This window comes from Athene noctua, chromosome 2 (assembly GCF_965140245.1).
Source record: "Athene noctua chromosome 2, bAthNoc1.hap1.1, whole genome shotgun sequence".
NCBI classification, from domain to species: Eukaryota; Metazoa; Chordata; class Aves; order Strigiformes; family Strigidae; genus Athene; species Athene noctua.
Window position 1 is genome coordinate 1,007,882 of NC_134038.1, and position 17,247 is coordinate 1,025,128.

Consider the following 17,247-nt stretch of genomic DNA (forward strand, 5'->3'; position numbering starts at 1 on the left):
CTCACTGGGGGGTGGTTTCCCCTCCTCGGCACGACCCTGAGCCCCCCTCTCGCCCCCCCCTGCCGCAGGGAGCAGTCGGTGTTGCTGATCAACCCCTGCCTCGGGGACAAGCTGCTCTACGGGGCCACCGACCAGCTGCTGGAGGCCTACGCGGCGCCGGAGGAGGAGCGGGTGCAGCCGGTGCGCTGGGCACCAGCCAGCGCTGAGGAGCGCGCCCGGGGCATCCGCCTGCTCGTCCACCACGACAAGGTCACGGGGACACCCCGGGGTTGTTTTAGTTTGTTTGGTTTTTTGGGGAGGGTGACTTTCTGCGGGTTCTGACCCGCGGCCGCCGCGCTGCCCCGCAGGCCGTGAAGCAGGTGACGTGGCACGGCAAAGGCGACTACTTCGCCAGCGTGGTGGCCGACAATGGCAGCAGGCAGGTGCTGATCCACCAGAGCAGCAAACGCTGGAGCCAGAGCCCCTTCCGCAAGAGCCGGGGGCTGGTGCAGCGCGTCCTCTTCCACCCCCTGCGCCCCTACTTCTTCGTGGCCACCCAGCGCTACGTCCGCGTCTACAACCTCCTCAAGCAGGAGCTCACCAAGAAGCTGATGACCAACTGCAAGTGGGTGTCCAGCATGGCCGTGCACCCCGCAGGTACGCGGGGCCCGTGTGCTCCGGGGGGGCTGCCGGGACACCCTGGGGATCCCTGCGGTCCCCAGTAACGCCCTGGTGTCCCCAGTAATGCCCTGGTGTCCCCAATAATGCCCTGCTGGCCCAAGTAACACACTGGTGGCCCCAGTAATGCCCTGGTGGCCCCAGTAAATGCCCTAGTGTTCCCAGTAAACACCCAGTAATGCCCTGGTGGCCCCAGTAACACCCTGGTGGCCCCAGTAAACAACAAGTAATGCCCTGGTGAGCCTCAGTAATGCCCCAATAGCCCCAGTAACACCCTGGTGTCGCCAGTAAACACACTGGTGTCCCCAGTAATATCCTGGTGGTGCCAGTAACACCCTGGTGACCCCCAGTAATGCCCGAGTGTCCCCAGTAAACACCCTGGTGTCCCCAGTAATACCCTGGTGGCCCCAATAATACCCTGGTGACCCCCAGTAATGCCCTGGTGTCCCCAGTAACACCCTGCTGTCCCCAGTAAACACCCCGGTGACCCCGTAATGCCCCGGTGACCTCGCAATGCCCTGGTGACCCCAGTAACGCACTGGTGTCCCCAGTAAGACCCTGTTCCCTCTCCCAGGTGACAACATCATCTGCGGCAGCTACGACAGCAAACTGGCCTGGTTCGACCTGGATCTCTCCACCAGACCCTACCAGCTGCTGCGGTGAGCCCCGGGGCTCTGCCCGCTCCCCGTACCCCCCCGCACCCCCAATCCCCGCGGGCGCTCTTTCCTCTCCTGGGACCCGGCAGCGGGACGGGGCCGTGCCAGGAGCAGCCGTCCCTGCCCAGCGCCTGGCGGCCCCCGGGGTGGGGGACGGTGACTACGGGGGGGGCTCAGGGTGGGGCAGAGCCCGTTTAGGAGTGCTGGGCTTGTTCGAGCTGCCCACAGCAGGGCCCCAGTTTGTCCCAGTTGCCCCAGCCCTGACGTGGTGGCCACTGTCTGCACAGGCACCACAAGAAAGCGCTGCGGAGCGTGGCCTTCCACAGGCACTACCCGCTCTTCGCCTCCGCCTCGGACGATGGGACCGTCATCGTTTGCCACGGGATGGTCTACAAGTATGTGGGGGGGCTCAGTGGGGGTGTGGGTCTGCTCGAGGGCAGGGAGACACTGCAGAGACCTGGGCAGGCTGGAGCCATGGGCTGAGCCCAGCTGGGGGAGTTTCACTGAGGGCAAATGCCGGGGGCTGCCCTTGGGCCACAACAACCCCCAGCAGGGCTACAGGCCTGGGGAGGAGTGGCTGGAGAGCTGCCGGTCAGAGAGGGGCTGGGGGGGGTGAGAATGAGCCAGAGTGTGCCCAGGGGGCCAAGGAGGGCAACGGCATCCTGGCTTGTGTCAGCACTGGCGTGGCCAGCAGGGACAGGGAAGGGATCTGAGCCCTGGGCTCGGCACTGGGGAGGCCGCCCCTCGCTGAGGGGGTTCAGTTCTGGGCCCCTCACCCCAAAAAGGCCATTGAATGACTCGAGCGTGGCCAGAGAAGGGCAACGGAGCTGGGGCAGGGTCTGGAGCACAGGTCTGCTGGGGAGCGGCTGGGGGAACTGGGGGGGTTCAGTCTGGAGCAGAGGAGGCTGAGGGGAGACCTCCTGGCCCTCTGCAACTCCCTGCCAGGAGGGGGCAGAGAGGGGGGATGAGTCTCTGGAGCCAAGGCCCCAGCGCCAGGCCCCGAGGGAATGGCCTCAAGCTGCCCAGGGCAGGGTCAGGCTGGCTCTGAGGAAGGATTTCTGTGCAGAAGGGGCTGTTGGGCGTTGGAATGGGCTGCCCAGGGCAGGGGGGAGTCCCCGGGATCCCTGGGGGGGTTGAAGAGTCGGGCTGAGCCAGCGCTGAGGGATCTGGGGGAGTTGGGAACGGTCAGGGGGAGGGTCATGGTTGGGCTGGAGGAGCTGCAAGGGCTTTTCCAACCCAGATGGTTCTGGGGTTCTGTCCCTCTCCTCTGGCGAGCCCTTGTGGGGGAAGCAGCACTTGGGGGGGGGGGGGGACAGGACTGGGGGTACCCCAGCCCTGCACTGACCCGTTTCTCCCCCCACAGCGACCTGCTGAAGAACCCGCTGCTGGTGCCCGTGAAGGTGCTGAAGGGCCACGCGGTGACGTTGGACCTGGGCGTCCTCGATGTGCTCTTCCACCCCACCCAGCCCTGGGTCTTCTCCTCCGGCGCCGACGGCACCATCCGGCTCTACACGTAGCTGCCGCCCCCCCCAGCACCCCCCAGCTCCCCGCGGGCGAGGGGCAGCGCCGGGACCACCAGCTCCTGGCTCCTGCATCAACTTTTCTCATTAAACTCTTTTTGGGTACAACCCCACGTCGCTTTGTCGTGCATCGCAGGTGGGGACCTGTTGGGTCCCGGCCCCCCCAGGGAACCCCCCCAGCACGGTGGCTGCATGCCACCATCCCCCCTTCCCCAGAGTACCCCAGGGTGGGGGGAGAAAGGATTGAGGGCGGGGCTGGAAGGGCAGAAGAGGGGCTGAACTTGGCATCAGCCTTCCCCAGGGTCTCCACTTGCAGCAGCTCCAGCCCCACTCACAGACACACACCCCCCCCGCCCCCTTAATACGACAAGCATGGTGGGGGCATCCCCAGCACAGGGTCCCCGGCTGCCCTGACACCCCCCCCGCCCCGCCCCACTGCCTCTGGCAGCAGCTCCTCTCTGCTTTGGCTTGTTCACTCTGAGCCCTACTGACAGCAGGTGTACTGCCATCACTGCAAACCCTGCTGGATGCAGGTGTGGCTGCTGAGTGCTGAGGAGGAGGATGGTGCAGGGTCACGCAATGGGACTGCTGCCACCCCACCCCTCCCTCCGTTGCTTCTGGTTGGGAACACCTGCAGAGGCATCTGCCCAGCCCCGTGTCCGCCCCCCCATATCACCCCAGCATTGGAGCCCAGTTTGCGACATGGGGCCGGGAGCAGCAGGAACTGCCACTGAAAAAGAGCCCAAAGGTGACCAGAGCAGGGACAGAAACCTGTGACAGGGAGCGGGGGCACCGCCAATGCGGGGGGGGGATGCCGGCTGGAGTCGGGGCTGGTGCTGGGCTTCGCTTTTGGCAAGGGGAGGGGGGAAGGAGAGACCCAGCATCTGCCAAGGGGGGTCCCTGCACAGGCAGCAGCCCCCCCGCCCCCAGGGCTCTGGCTCCCCAGCGCCCCCCCTTCATCCCAGCCCAACACTGGAGGAGCAAAGAGCTTTATTTAAAAATACGTTTCTGTACATTTGTGTCGAGAAGACGGTCACATTCATCGAGTAGGGCCCTGGGAGCGGGGGGGCCCCGGGTTCAGCATCGGGGAGCAGCAGGGTGGGACGAGGGGCTGGAGGCAGTGGGAGATGGGGGGGCAGAGCTCAGGCTCCATCCTGCTCCCGGCTGAGCAGGAGGCGCGGGGGGAGCCCCTTCCCCCCACACGCTGCCACCAAGGGCCCCCCCGGACCCTCCGTCACCCAGGACCCCCCCGTCCAGCCGTGAGCCCGCCGTGTCCTGGCGCCTGGGCCCTGGCGAGAGCGGAGGAAGAGGCTGGGGCTCCCGTGGGGGCTCGATGCAGGAAGACGTGGCAGTGCCCAGAGGGGAGGGGGGGTGTGGGGGGCCCCCCAACTATTGCTGCGGTGTAGCCGGGGCTGAGGGGGGGTCCCTGGGGCTCAGAGGATCCTGACCAGGCGACCCAGCGTCTCTGCCACCTTCACGCGGACGGCGGGGACGGGGTCCTTCAGGAGCAGGTTCAGAGCTGGAAGGAACAGAGCACAACCACGCTGGGGGCCGCAGGACCACCCACCCACCCCCGCCGGGACCCCCCCGCCGCGTCCTGGCTTTGCTCCATCACCCCGAGGAAGGAGAAAACCCCTCTCCCGTCCCAGGGATCCCTCTGCCAGCCCCATCGCACGCCCCGGCGGGGGGGAACAGGCACCCCAGCTCCCCCTGGGGCACGGGGCTGAAGCTGGGGGGGCTCCTCCTGCAACACCCCGGGGAGGGGAAGGGCCCCAGCGCGGGGGTCCGGGGCCAGGGAGGGGGGAGCAGAGCCAAGAGCTGGGTCCCCGGGGGCCCGTGGGGCCGTGCAGACGCTCGCCGGGCCAAGCCTCCCCTATCAGCACGATTTCCTAATGCCTGGAACAGCTCCCAGTAGTAAGAAAACAATCCAGGTAGTTTTTCCTAGCAGTAAAAGTATAATAATATTTTTCCAGTAGCTTGTTTACCCCGCGCAGGAGAGACCTCCCCTCCGTCCCGACCCCCCCGACGAGCCAGGCTCCCCTGATTTATGTGCCCGCTCGCTCCCCACTCGCAGCATCCTCGTGCCTCGCCGGGCCCCGCCGCGGGGGTGCCCCAGTTGGGGGGGGTCCTGGAACGCCGAAGCCCCCCCCGGACCCCGCGGGGCTGAGCCACTCAACACGGGAAGCTCGTGCAACCCAATCCAGGCCTGCTCGCTCCAGCGATTACTCACACGCAGGCAGATTATCTTTCACTTGTTTCAAACAGACAGGCCTCTTTCTTCTGGAAGGGCTCAGGGAGCCAACGGAAAGATAGTTTTTCCTTTTTTAGTGTTTTTTAAGCTCCCTTGGAACAATCCGAAAGTTTCCATGCATTACTATATACTATGAGGTCACTAGTGACAGGGAAAAAATCCCTGAAATCCAGGAAAATTACTTAACTCTGCTCCAAAATGCCACCAGCTTCAAGTCGACTTTTTATTAGCCCTCCATAACGAGCCTTAACTCTGCCTTTCAACGGTTAACGCGTTACAAACGAACGCTGCTGACGCTGAGCCACTGCACCCGCCCCGACAGCCGCCACCGGGCCAAGGACCGGAGCTCGCGGCGCAGCCCGGCGGGTTCCTGCCTGGGTTTTGGGGTTCACTTGGCACCCACCGGCAGAGCCCCGCCGCTGGGTGAGCTGCACCCGCCTCGCAGCACCTTGGCTTCTCAGCCCGGGCGGCCCCCAGCCCGCTGCCCGCAGGTGCCAGCTCGTCCTCGGGCTGGTGGGAGGTTTGGGGACGTTCCCCGCGTCTCCCCAGCTGACGGGGGGACGCAGCCAGGAGCTGCCCGGGGCAGAGCTGGGTCCTGCTGCAGCCTCGTCCCCCTGCGATGGCCCGAAGCCCCACGCCGAGCCCGGGGAGCCCCATCCCGCGGGGCCGAGCCCCGGCTGCGGCGGGCAGAGGCGAGTCCCCGCGCCCCAGCAGCGCAAGCGGCGGCACCTACTCACCCGAAATGAGCTGGTCCAGGTCCACTTGCTGACAGTGCTCTTCGTCCACGTGCAGCACGAGGAAGCCTGAGGAAGAATTTCAGGGTCAGGGCTCGGTCTGGATCCCGCCAGCGGCGCGTTGTGCGGAGGCTCGATGGAAACGACCCCCGGGGCGAGGCCCATCGTGGGTGCAACACCCGGACGGGCACCCTCAGGAGACGCCTGGCGGCGCTTCCCCCGCCCGCAGCTCCGGTAACTTGAGCTAAAGCATCCACTGGGCACATCTGAGAGCGAAGTAAAAGCAGCAAAACCTGCCCCACACGTGATATTCGAGGGGTAAAAGCAAGGCGGGGCCTTTCCCTCCTCCTCCTCGGGAGGGAGGAAGGGCAGAAACACCCTGAGCTGGGGGCAGACACCCGGAACCTTCCAAGCGACGTCTGTGCAGGGGGTGACAGTGGCTGAAATTTGGGATGGAGAAGCAGGGGCTGGGCTTTTGTGGAGTCGGTAGGTGGGAGGGAGTTTACACCCCCAACAGAGCCCACCGAGGGCATCGTTCGTGCAGCCCACGGGCAACCAGTGCCCAGGCAGGGTGGGCATGCGACCCACGGCACAACCTGGCCACGTGTTTCCCACCCCAGCTGGTCACGGGCAGGTGTCACCACACACCCGTGGCAAGCGGCTGGAGAAAAAAGTTCCTGGGTTGGCGGCACCGCCTGGGGACATCAGACGTGTGTCTGTCCCCAGGCCCGGGCCCGGCGGGGCGCAGGTTGGTGGATGTGGAGGCACCGGCCGGGACGGAAAGCGAGGGCAGGACGAGAGGGCACCCGTGAGGCCCGGGGAGCGGCGCGGGAGCAGCCTCACCTATGAACATGGGCGCGGCGGCTCGGATGTCCACCCAGTTGCTCTTGAAGTAGAAGAGGTTGGTGAGGATCAGGCGGTTCAGCATCTCGGGGTAACTCTGCATCTGGGGGGAAACAGCCAGCAGGGTCAGGGAATAGTTTAGTACAAAACCACTGGGTTGGGAGCTGGAGGTAGAGGTTTCAGTCCTCCTTTTACTGAGGTGTTTTGGTAGAACTCTGAGAGGAGGGGTGGCCTTTGTTCTTTGGTTTACAAGAGTGATGTTTTTTGTGAACTATTATTTTTAGTAGTTGAGTGTTTCGGTTTTGAAGGTGCTGGCGATGGGGAAGAGGATGAGGAAGGTGGTAAAGTAGGCGAGGGAGGCTAGTCGGCTGATGAACGGGTGTTCTACTGGTTGGCTGCACTTTTTTCACAGGTCGTCAACACTGGAACAACAATAAATCGACCTTTCCATTCTTCACTCACCCACCCGATGTTTCTCCACCGATCACAGGCTCAAACAACCCTCCAGGCATCGTATCAAACTGCAGCAAAATCCCAATCTGCCCTTATTTCTCCCCAAAAGACGCCCTAGGGCTCGTATTTGTGCTCCTCCTGCGAGTAACCCCCACCCTGCTCTCACCCCACCTGCCGCAGACCTGGCAAACCCGCTCACCACCCCCCCTTAGCAAACCAGAGAGATATTTTTTCATTCGCATACGCCGTTCTATGTTTAATCCCCAACAAACCAGGAGGAGGAGTACGGGCCCCCAGCGTGGGGATGTCACCTGGGAGGACACCAGCCCGGAGCTCACGGGGAGGCTGAGGACAAACCTGGGCTTGGGGACGTGGGGGACACGCAGGGGCAGGACCCTGACCCGAGCCCCGCGGGCAGCGCCGGTGCCAGGGGCCCGGGCGGGAGCTCACCAGGTGTTTGCAGACGTTGTTCATGAACTCGCCGTAGTGCAGGCTCCTCTCCTCGCGCAGGTGGTTGAGGAACATGTCACAGAGCCCCTCGCAGCCCATGTTGGGGCCGCACATGCGCAGGGCAAACTTGCAGGCCTGGGGCAGAGAGAGGGGAGGCTGCAGCGTGTGCTCCAGGGCGCTCCCCCGGCGCGGGCAGCGGGGACACTCACTTTGACAACCTCCGGCTTCGGGTCCTGGAGGTGCAGCAGCAGCGTCACCAGCCCGTTCAGGATCTGCTCGAAGAAGACTTCGCAGTTGCCTTCGCTGAACCTGCTCAGGTTGCCGAAGAGCATGATGGACGACTGGCGGAGGTCGGGCTGCTCCTGCGGTGACAGAGGGGACGAGCAGGGCTCAGCAGGGACCAGGGGACATGGCTGGCGGGGCCACACCCCCCACCCACCCCCTCACTTCTCAGGCTGGGGGGCAGCAAGAGAAACACTTCCACAGATTCACAGAACCATCTGGGTTGGAAAAGCCCTTGCAGCTCCTCCAGCCCAAGCATGACCCTCCCCCTGACCCTTCCAACTCCCCCAGATCCCTCAGCGCTGGCTCAGCCCGACTCTTCAACCCCTCCAGGGATCCCGGGGACTCCCCCCTGCCCTGGGCAGCCCATTCCAACGCCCAACAGCCCCTTCTGCACAGAAATCCTTCCTCAGAGCCAGCCTGACCCTGCCCTGGGCAGCTTGAGGCCATTCCCTCGGGGCCTGGCACTTCTTAATGCTTCCATCTGTCCTGAACCCTCAGCACCTCCTTCCCAGGCTGCCCCACTCCTCAGCTGCAGGGCCTCAGCTTGCTTTCTTATTTTGTTTTTGAAAAGTATTTGAGACAACTCTTCACCAGGAAGTAACAAAACCACCCATGGGCTGAGGACGGGCTCTGCTGGGGGTGTAAACTCTCTCCCTCCCACCCAACGTCTCCACAAAAGCACAGCTCCTGCCTCTCGATCCCGAATTTCAGCCACTGTCACCTGTTTTGCTCCCCCTGACTCAGAGCCCCCCACCAGCTGTCACAGGGAGCACCCAGGAGGTGCTGGGGGGTGGGGGGGGCCATGCTGCACCCCCCCGGCTCTCGGAAGGGGCAGAGCAGTCACACACGTGGAGGGGGAGGGAGTGGGGTAACTCCTGGCTGCAGTTCTGCTCACGCGGACGGTGACACCCCAAAGCCAGAGCGTGGGGCGCAGCGAGGGCCTGGCTGGGGGTGGGGGATGCTCCCGGCGGGGCTGCGGCAGGAGCAGGGACGGGCTCGGTGGGAGAAGCGTTGAGCTTCGCCGTGGTGATGCTGGAGGGGTTTGGGGGGGCACAGAGAACGCTAAGGGCAGTGAAAGCCCCTGGGACAGGCACCCCCAGGGCTTCCCCCCTCTCCCCCGGCCCTCGCTCCCACCTCAGGGCACCCCTGTAACCCCGCTCTCGCTCATCCCCGCGCCCAGGAGGAGCCGTGACCCGAGGAGTCAATGCTCCCCGGGGGGCCACATCCTTACACCGCCCCCTTCCATGGGGCCACCACCAGCTGGGCCGTGGTGCCCTGGTCTCCTTCCCCCGTCCCCACGGCACCCGAGCCGGTGGCAAAAAGCACGAGCTCGGCCTCCCCGGGCGCTGCCTTACGCTGTCGAAGAAGGGCCGGATCCTGATGGCGATGTGCAGGAGCATGGACTGGATGTCTCTCTCCTCCACGTGATCCAGGAGTTTGGAGAGACTGGACATGGCCTCGAGCGCAACCAGGTTGTGGGGGTCGTCTTTGTCATCCATGCCGTTGACCATGGAGGCCAGGAGCTTGGCCCCGTGCTTCCTCACCTGCGAGGGAAGCGGCGAGAAACGTGGTCCCCAGGCCCCTGGGTGCCCCGCAGCAGGTTCCTGCCCCACGCCACCAGCCAGGAGGAACTGGAAGATGATTTAAACTACGGCCGCCGCAGGCGAAGCGTCTTCAGCACAGTCATGGCAAGGTGGTAACTGCTCACGGCCGCCACCGCTTCCCCTCCCGCTGGAACCATCCCCGCGGCATTTCGCTCTGTAATTGAGCCGGTGTCTACGCAGCGAAGGGGGATATTAAGTTTGCTTAAGCCACGTTAAGTCTGTCGGCATTTAATCCTGAGCGCTCAGCTTTGCAAACTCCGCCGTGCTGTCCGGCGCGGCCTACGGGGCGTAGCTGGGAGGGGGCGAGGACGGACAGACGGACGGTAGGAGCCCAGAGCTGCCACAACCGGGTTGCCCGGGCAGATCCCGGACGGGAGCACCAGCAGCACGGCCCGGGAGGGTGGAAACGGCCGCGCTCACTGCTGGGCTCTTTCTTCCCCGAGGCAGAGCTGGCACGCGCAGCCCAAAGCTCCAAATGCTGCCAGAGCAGCGGCTTTGGCCGGGTTTATGCCACCAAAACGGTGGTTTTAGGAGCAACTTAGATTTTACCAGCGCATCACAGTAGCGTGTTGTCTTGGGGCTGGCCTGCCCATGAGCTCTCCCTGGGCTTTGGCACGGGGGGGCCCCGACGAGCCCCCGCTGATCGGCGAGGAGAGCCGTGGGGTCAGGGCAGCGGCCCACAGCTCCCACGCCTGCGGGGTTTGAGGCATCAGCTCCTCTCCCCGGGCAGAACGGGGGGTTTGAACCACCGACTCCCACCCGCCTGAAGCCCAGCGCTGGGACGGGAGCGACTTTTCTTTGAAGGATCCATTTGTCAGTGGCAAAACCACTGGAGTAGCAGGAAAGAGCGATGAGCTCACAGGTCTGACACAGGCGCCACACTGCTGCCTGTATGGGCAAGCCCCATGGATGACCCAGCTCAATCGGGCCAGCCAACCTCCCCCTGAGGTTGCCAGGCTTTCCTCCAAAGCCAGGCTTTTCCTCGGGGGTCTCCTAAAGCAGCCAGTCTGCCCCAGAGCAGCCCCGAGGCACAGCCACCACCTCGGTTTTGGCCAGGGCGAGGGGGTGCCCGACTGTCCTGCTTAAACCCCTTCCCTGCCACTGACAAGCAGCATCTCCCGGGGGGTCCCTGCTCCCTTTTCTCCCAGCCTGGGCTCTCGGGCCCAGCACACGGAGCTCGCTCTCACCTTTTCGGGTGAGCCAGAGGCGATGTTGCCGAGCCCGCGCAGTGCCAGCATCCGCACCAAGGTGCAGGCGTCCTTCTGCCTCCCCGTCATGTTATCCATCACCGTCTCCAGCAGCATCAGGTCATTCACCACGTTACTGCTGAGGAGCTGAAGCAGGAAACAAAAAGTCTCAGCAGGGACAGGAGAGGGGCCCACGAACCACGAGGGAGGTGACGGCCAAGTTGCGGATGCTCTGACTCCTCCACGGCGCGGAAGAGCCCCGGCAGACCTGGTTTGTACCCCGGGTCCCCTCGGGCCCTCGCTCCCTACTTGCCTCACCCACAGACAGGGCCGGGGGAGCCCTCAGCCCCCACTCCCCCAGGCAGACACTTGGATGTGGGGAACCTAGAATAATTTCTAATGGTAAATCAAGAAAACTGAGGCCCCCCAAGCTGGGAAGAAAGGGGAAGCCCAGGTGAGCGCTGACAGCCGGGAGAAACCCACGAACCTGACGCCAAAGCTAAACCCTCGCCCCGAGATTGCGCGACCAGGCTGGCTACGGAGAGGCCGGAGTATTTAGAGGTGCGGAGGGACAAAGTGCAACCCTCCAGGCAGTGCTGGGGGGGAGACGGCAGGGCTGCTCCCCCCCGACCCTCCTTGAGGAGCCCCCGCGGCGTGGGGAGAGCGGGATGTGCTCCGAGGAGGTCGCTGGCCCTGCCCGCTGCAGCCCGGCTCAGCCCGGACGGATCAGGCTTGGCTTTAGGGGAAGGTTTAACCGCTGGTGGGGTCGCAGGAGCCCGACACCAAGGGGGCACTTGTTGGTTGGCGAGTGCTGGTGTGGCTGCGCTGGGGTTTAGCCCCAGTGCGGGGGGTCAGGGGGGCTGCTCCAGGCCCCAGCCGTGGCGGGGGTCTCCCTGTGTGCGTCCCCCAAGGCCGGGGCTGAGAAGAACCCTGCCCAGGCGCAGGCACCGTGGTGTAAGCACAGAGCTTGGGCTGGACACCCCTGGGAGGCACTGAGAGCACCCCCTTGGGTCCCAGGGGCTGGCACACAGCCCCCCCAGCCTGCCGGGACGAGGCGGTGACAGTCACTCCAGGGGGGACCCCACAGGGGCTGGGGGAGCTGCCGCAGAGCGGCCCCGTGCCGCGTGTCCTGCTGCTGCTCCGTTCCCCTCCTCGCTTCCCCTCTGTCATCTCCGTCACTGGCACAGCCGGGAGAAAAGGGACTGAGCTCTCACCTCATCAGTTTTGAAAGAGGGAGACACAGGCATTTGCTTCCTTCCCCTCCAGCTCCACGGTGAGGCAAAGCTGCTATTTTAAACCCTTGAAGGATGCAGAGAGCCAACCACACTCCAAAACTAAAGCAGATTCTGGGACAGGCTCCAAGAGCCGGGCCGGCAGCTCCCCCAGCCAAACAGAAAATAAAAACAGTGCCTTAATCCCAGGCTGCTTAAGCAGCTGAGAATTTAAAAGGTGGTTTATAAGGAGGGATATAGTTCTGCATTGTTGGCATAAGGTGCTCCTTTATGTAACAAAAGCTCCTCGAGTGGCCCAGGGCTTTAAGGTGGTATGTACGGGGAGATAGTGTTACAGTCTGCTGGCTGCGCCGCCGGCGAGGGGAAAGGACTTGAGTCACTTCATTCCTGGGGGTGGTACGTCAGGACGGAGCTACGGTTTGCTGGCTCACGGCGGTGATGTGTTCAGAGTTGGACTCCTGCAGGCGCTTCTCTGCCATCCCCTCCACCAGAGGGTCGGGAAGCCGAGGGCGGGCAGAGCCCCGCTGCAGCTTAACCCTCATCCCGGGCGTGGACAGACAGACGGACGGACGGAGGGAGGGCCAGGAGCCAGCCCGCAGCCACCCCCCGCTCACCTCGGCGAGGAAGGCAGTGCTGGTGATCCTCTGGGTGTCGAAGACGCTGCTCAGCGTCGGGATGAGGTTCTTCACGATCAGGGGGAGCCGGGGGCCGGCGTGTCGTGCCATGGCGCTGCCAAGAGTCAGAATCACCGAATCCTTCAGGTTGGAAAAGCCCCTCGGGATCATCGAGTCCAACCCTCAGCCCGACTCTACAAAGTTCTCCCCTACCCCACATCCCCCACAGCTCATCCCAACGGCCCTGAAACCCCCCCAGGGATGGGGACTCCCCCCTCCCTGGGCAGCCTCTTCCACTCTCGGACCACTCTTGCTGGGAAACATTTTCTCCTCCTGCCCAGCCTGAGCCTCCCCTGGGGCAGTTTCCAGCCGTTCCCTCTTGTCCTGTCCCTGATCCCCTGGGAGCAGAGCCCAGCCCCAGCCTCTCTGCAATGTCCTGGCAGGAGCTGCAGAGAGGGATGAGGGCTCCCCTCAGCCTCCTCCTCCTCACACTGAACACTCCCAGCTCCTGCCCTGCCTCCTCACAGGATTGATTCTCCAGCCCTTCCCCAGCCTCGTTGCCCTCCTCTGCCCTCGCTCCAGCCCCTCCAGATCTCTCTGGGATTGAGGTGCCCAAACCTGGACACAACCTCCAGGTGTGGCCTCCCCAGTGCAGAGCACAGGGGGACTGTCACCTCCCTGCTCCTGCTGGTGAAGTGGCATGTGTCACCCGTGCCGGGGGCTATAGGTTGGCTGGGGGGGGCTCTGAGGAAGCTGCCCAGCACCCCCTGCCCTGTGGTCTGTGGGCAAACTGAGCACGGTGAGGTGCCGGCCCCGATCCCTGCACCACGGACTGCCACAGCACGCCTCGGTGGGCACCACCTCCTCTCATGCCCCAAAGACGAGTGGCCTTATTATAATTATATGATTATAATTAAAATATATTATAATAATATGGCAAATATAATAATATGGCAGCCACTGTTAGAAAACGACAACAGCTTCTCTGAATGGAGACCCCAAAAGGTCAGTGTATGACGTCAAAAGTGTTACGTAGAAACTGGTCAGATTAATTTCTTCCTTTAGATGGGAAAAATTTGCCAGGGATGAGCAGCCACGGCCCCGGGTGCTTTGAGCACCGTGAGGGGCAGCGGGGCCACGGGCAGCCGAGCGGGCAGGGACCTGCCTGCGCTGCCCGTCCTTCACGTCGCCACGTCCGGCTGCTGCGCAGAACCAGCACGTGGACAGTTGGGAAAAAAGAAACCCGAAAAGCCGGCGGCCGTGGCCTGGCATCGTCCCCTCCTGCCCTCCGCTCGCCTGGGGACGAAGCGCAGGCGGGCACCCTGGCAGGAGCCTGCTCCGGCGGACCCTGGCCAGGAGGGACGGTTTTGTTTTGGGATGAGACGCTCTCAAGTGTTTGGGAAGTTCAATAAAGCATTTTTGCAAATACTGGAAAATCCCAAACCGCTCCTCTCCTCCGCAGCCGTCCAAGAGCTATTAACGGCGCTGGGTGGAGAGACGGCGAAGTCCCCGGCTGAACCGGGCGCCGCCGAACCGGACCGCGGGCTGGGGCCGTCCCTCGGCCCCGCCACCCCCCACCAAACTTGCCAACGTTGGCCCGGGGTCGCGCAGCCGCCGCGGGACCCTCCCCGGGGCTCTGAGGCACGGCAGCACCCCGGGGACACGGCGCACCCCCCGTCCCCGCCTGCCGTCCTGCGCCGAAGCGAGAGGAGATCGCGGAGAAGCGGCGACTTACCCGGCGAGCGCGGCGACGCCATCGTGGTGCCTCTCCGGACTCGTCATCAATTCCCAGCCACCGGCGTTGCCCACGGCCCGGGTGACCTCCTCGCTGCCCCCCCGGGCCAGCATGACCTTCAGCGTCTCCACGGCGCAGCTGGGGAGAGAGGCACGGCGCTGAGGTTAGGGCAAGCTGCTGCCCTGCCTGCACCCTGCCCGCCTGGCAGGCCCCAGGGCGAGGGAGCTTCTTGCTGGGCCACGCGGGAGCGTTCGGGTGCTCGAGGACGGGATGAGTTATGCGAGGGCTTTAGCTGGAGTGAGACGAGCACATAACTCACTGCTACTTCCATTTACACCGTGACATTCGCCGTTAAAGTGATCCAAGACAATAGACTGAAAAGTAAAGAAGTCCAGAACTACTTTAAGGAGGGTTTTTTTGCATTAATATTTTATAGGTAGGGATTATTTTGCTGCAAGCACAGAGCAACATATGGGAAACATACATTATCCTGTCAAAACAAAACAAATATTAGCAATGAATAAATCTTAGCCTTCAATACAAGCAAGAGGAATGTAGTTACCACACACACAAAGAAAACAGAACTATTAAGAGTGTCTCAACACAAAAGTCTTCCAGCTTATGAGCTGTGTTCCTGCTATTCTGGCTTCTCGTAGAGATTGGTCATGCCGCGGTGTCAAGGGACTGTCACCCCCCCTCTGAGCCCCAGGAGGCTGCAGGGTGGGGGCACCCCTGGGGCTCTGCCACAGCCACGTCCTCTGGCAGCTGCAGGAGCCCCCCAGAGCCTGGCTTGCCTTAGCGACATGCCCCAAGCTGAGACTAACGATGGAAAATAACCACCGGCCCACAACACGCAGGAAAATCACACCCAGCTAGGCCAGACCAGAGGCTTTCGGCAGTTTTGTACCACGCTGGTCTGTGTGTTTGATCAGCAGCGGGGCTGGGGCTCCTCCAGAAGCACCGTCGGGCCAAAGCTGAGCACCTGCCCACGGCCAAAGCACAAGGAGCTGGAGACAGGTAGAACGATGCTGGTTTGCTTCTCGGCTTGGCACAGCCACGTACTCAGAACAAGAGGTTCCCACTCCATCCCCGCGAGCCGCAGCAGAAGCCGCCTGGTCCCGCTGTTCTCATGCATGGGGGTGCTCTGGGGCTGGTTGGGTGACACGGTTCTGGGCCCGCGGGGCAGACGGTGCCCAAACCTCAAGTCTGCCCTGAAAAACCCGCCCGGAGGAGCCATCGAGCTCCTGTCAGTGACAGCAAACAGAGGCAGGACGGCGGCTGCGTGCCGACCTCAGCTCTTGTGAGAAGCCCAGGCTGGCAGGGAGCCTTCCAGCACACTTCATGCATCATGAAGACTACAGGACAACAAGGAATTAATTACTAATTAAAGAAAACCTTAGGCAGAAGCATTTTCCGCCGTCTGTTCGTGCCAATCTGGTGGTACACGTTAACAGCCCTGGTTTTAGCTGTTTTGGAGTCCGGCCACACAGGACTTTGAAGTTTTTCAACCAGTTTTCGGCTGGAGAGAGCCCAAGTCGCTGAGCTGCACCAAAATCTCTCTGTGATGCGCAAGCGCCTCCGTTTAGGGAGGTCCTGCCACAGAGCGAGCGAGTTTCTGACCTCGATTATCTCCTTCCAGCCGCTGGGAGCAACACCCAGGCTCCTTTTTCATGAGGGCAGTGGGTTTCGTGGGGTGTACTGCTGCCCGTTTGTGTCTGCGGGCAGCTCAGCTCTGCAGGGGCCGAGCAGTGGCCTCCAGCCTCATCCAGGGCCGTTTGGGCCGCCGGATGCAGCCGAGCTCAGCACGGCGCCGGCGCTCAGCAGACACCCAGCTGGATGGGCCCGTGCCCAGCCCCGAGCTCCCGCTCTCCCGAGGGCACAAATCCTCACCGCACGCTGCCACGGCACGGGGTGCTCACCAACTCTCGCTCCGTCCAGCCCCAGGAGGCCAGGCCGGTCTCCCTGCCCCATCACAAGGTTGATCTAATCCCAGCCTGATTAGGTGGTGGTCTCCAGCCCTCTGAGCCTGCTCCTGGGGCTCTCGCCCTCACAGAATCCTTCAGGTTGGAAAAGCCCCTCAGGATCATCGAGTCCAACCCTCAGCCCGACTCTACAAAGTTCTCCCCTACCCCACATCCCCCACAGCTCATCCCAACGGCCCTGAAACCCCCCCAGGGATGGGGACTCCCCCCTCCCTGGGCAGCCTCTTCCACTCTCTGACATTGCTGGAGGGGAGATCCCCACCCCCAAAGCCTGACCTGGATGGTACACCCCAGCTTTGGCTCAATAGACGCCCCCCACCGCAGCATCACTAACGTTTCTACGGAGCAAGAAAACTCCATAAACCTCCACATTCAAATCTTGTGTGCAGGTGAACCTGTAATTTAATCCGAGGAAGCTGCACAGGGATTTATTCTCTTAAGAATAAAGTATAAAGAATAAAGCATAAGAAAACAGCAGCAAAAACACCTCCTGGGAGATGTTCATGGACAAAAGGCCAGTGAAGGCCGATGAGAAGGGGCTGTTGGGCATTGGAATGGGCTGCCCAGGGCAGGGGGGAGTCCCCGGGATCCCTGGAGGGGTTGAAGAGTCGGGCTGAGCCAGCGCTGAGGGATCTGGGGCAGTTGGGAACGGTCAGGGTGAGGTCCATGGTTGGGCTGGAGGAGCTTCAGGGGCTTTTCCAACCCAGATGATTCTGGGATTCTGCGAGGATCCCACCAGCTCCTTGGCTGTGGACAAGCTCTGACAGAACAACCCGGCACTAGCCTGGCGCTCATGGGCAGCTCCTCAGGAGGGACCGTTCCCGGCAAAGCCCCCACACACCGGCTGCAGGATTCCCGCTCCACTCACACCTCCCCGAGGTTTCGGCTCCCAGCCTGCACCTCCAGACTCTCCGCTCCTTAGCAAGAGCTAAAAAGCCCGAGTCGAGTGCAGGGGGTTAAGCCCCCGCGCAACCAGAGGCTGCTCCTGCAAGACAGATGGTTAAAGCCGTTCATTCACAAGGTTTGCTTTTTCCACAGCGTCCT

The 17,247-nt window shown here is 63.0% G+C and overlaps 2 protein-coding genes across 6 annotated transcripts in view; one reads left to right on the top strand and one right to left on the bottom strand.

Moving 5' to 3' along the window:
- The window catches only part of BOP1 (BOP1 ribosomal biogenesis factor), a 64,160-nt gene extending 61,219 nt beyond the window's left edge, over positions 1–2,941 (top strand). For both annotated transcript variants that reach the window (XM_074898294.1, XM_074898293.1), the window contains 5 exons: positions 69–249; positions 348–636; positions 1,232–1,316; positions 1,601–1,708; positions 2,677–2,941. In XM_074898294.1, the coding sequence (XP_074754395.1) occupies positions 69–249; positions 348–636; positions 1,232–1,316; positions 1,601–1,708; positions 2,677–2,830 (817 nt within the window). In that variant the 3' untranslated portion in view covers positions 2,831–2,941. The remainder of the gene's footprint in view (positions 1–68; positions 250–347; positions 637–1,231; positions 1,317–1,600; positions 1,709–2,676) is intronic.
- Positions 2,942–3,812: 871 nt separating this feature from the next.
- MROH1 (maestro heat like repeat family member 1) overlaps positions 3,813–17,247 on the bottom strand; it is a 61,629-nt gene continuing 48,194 nt past the window's right edge. For all 4 annotated transcript variants that reach the window (XM_074898300.1, XM_074898298.1, XM_074898299.1 and 1 more), the window contains 9 exons: positions 14,222–14,359; positions 12,487–12,601; positions 10,641–10,787; positions 9,205–9,393; positions 7,774–7,926; positions 7,565–7,699; positions 6,662–6,764; positions 5,822–5,887; positions 3,813–4,352 (listed from right to left, as the gene is read on the bottom strand). In XM_074898300.1, coding sequence (XP_074754401.1) covers positions 4,267–4,352; positions 5,822–5,887; positions 6,662–6,764; positions 7,565–7,699; positions 7,774–7,926; positions 9,205–9,393; positions 10,641–10,787; positions 12,487–12,601; positions 14,222–14,359 — 1,132 coding nt within the window. In that variant the 3' untranslated portion in view covers positions 3,813–4,266. The remainder of the gene's footprint in view (positions 4,353–5,821; positions 5,888–6,661; positions 6,765–7,564; positions 7,700–7,773; positions 7,927–9,204; positions 9,394–10,640; positions 10,788–12,486; positions 12,602–14,221; positions 14,360–17,247) is intronic.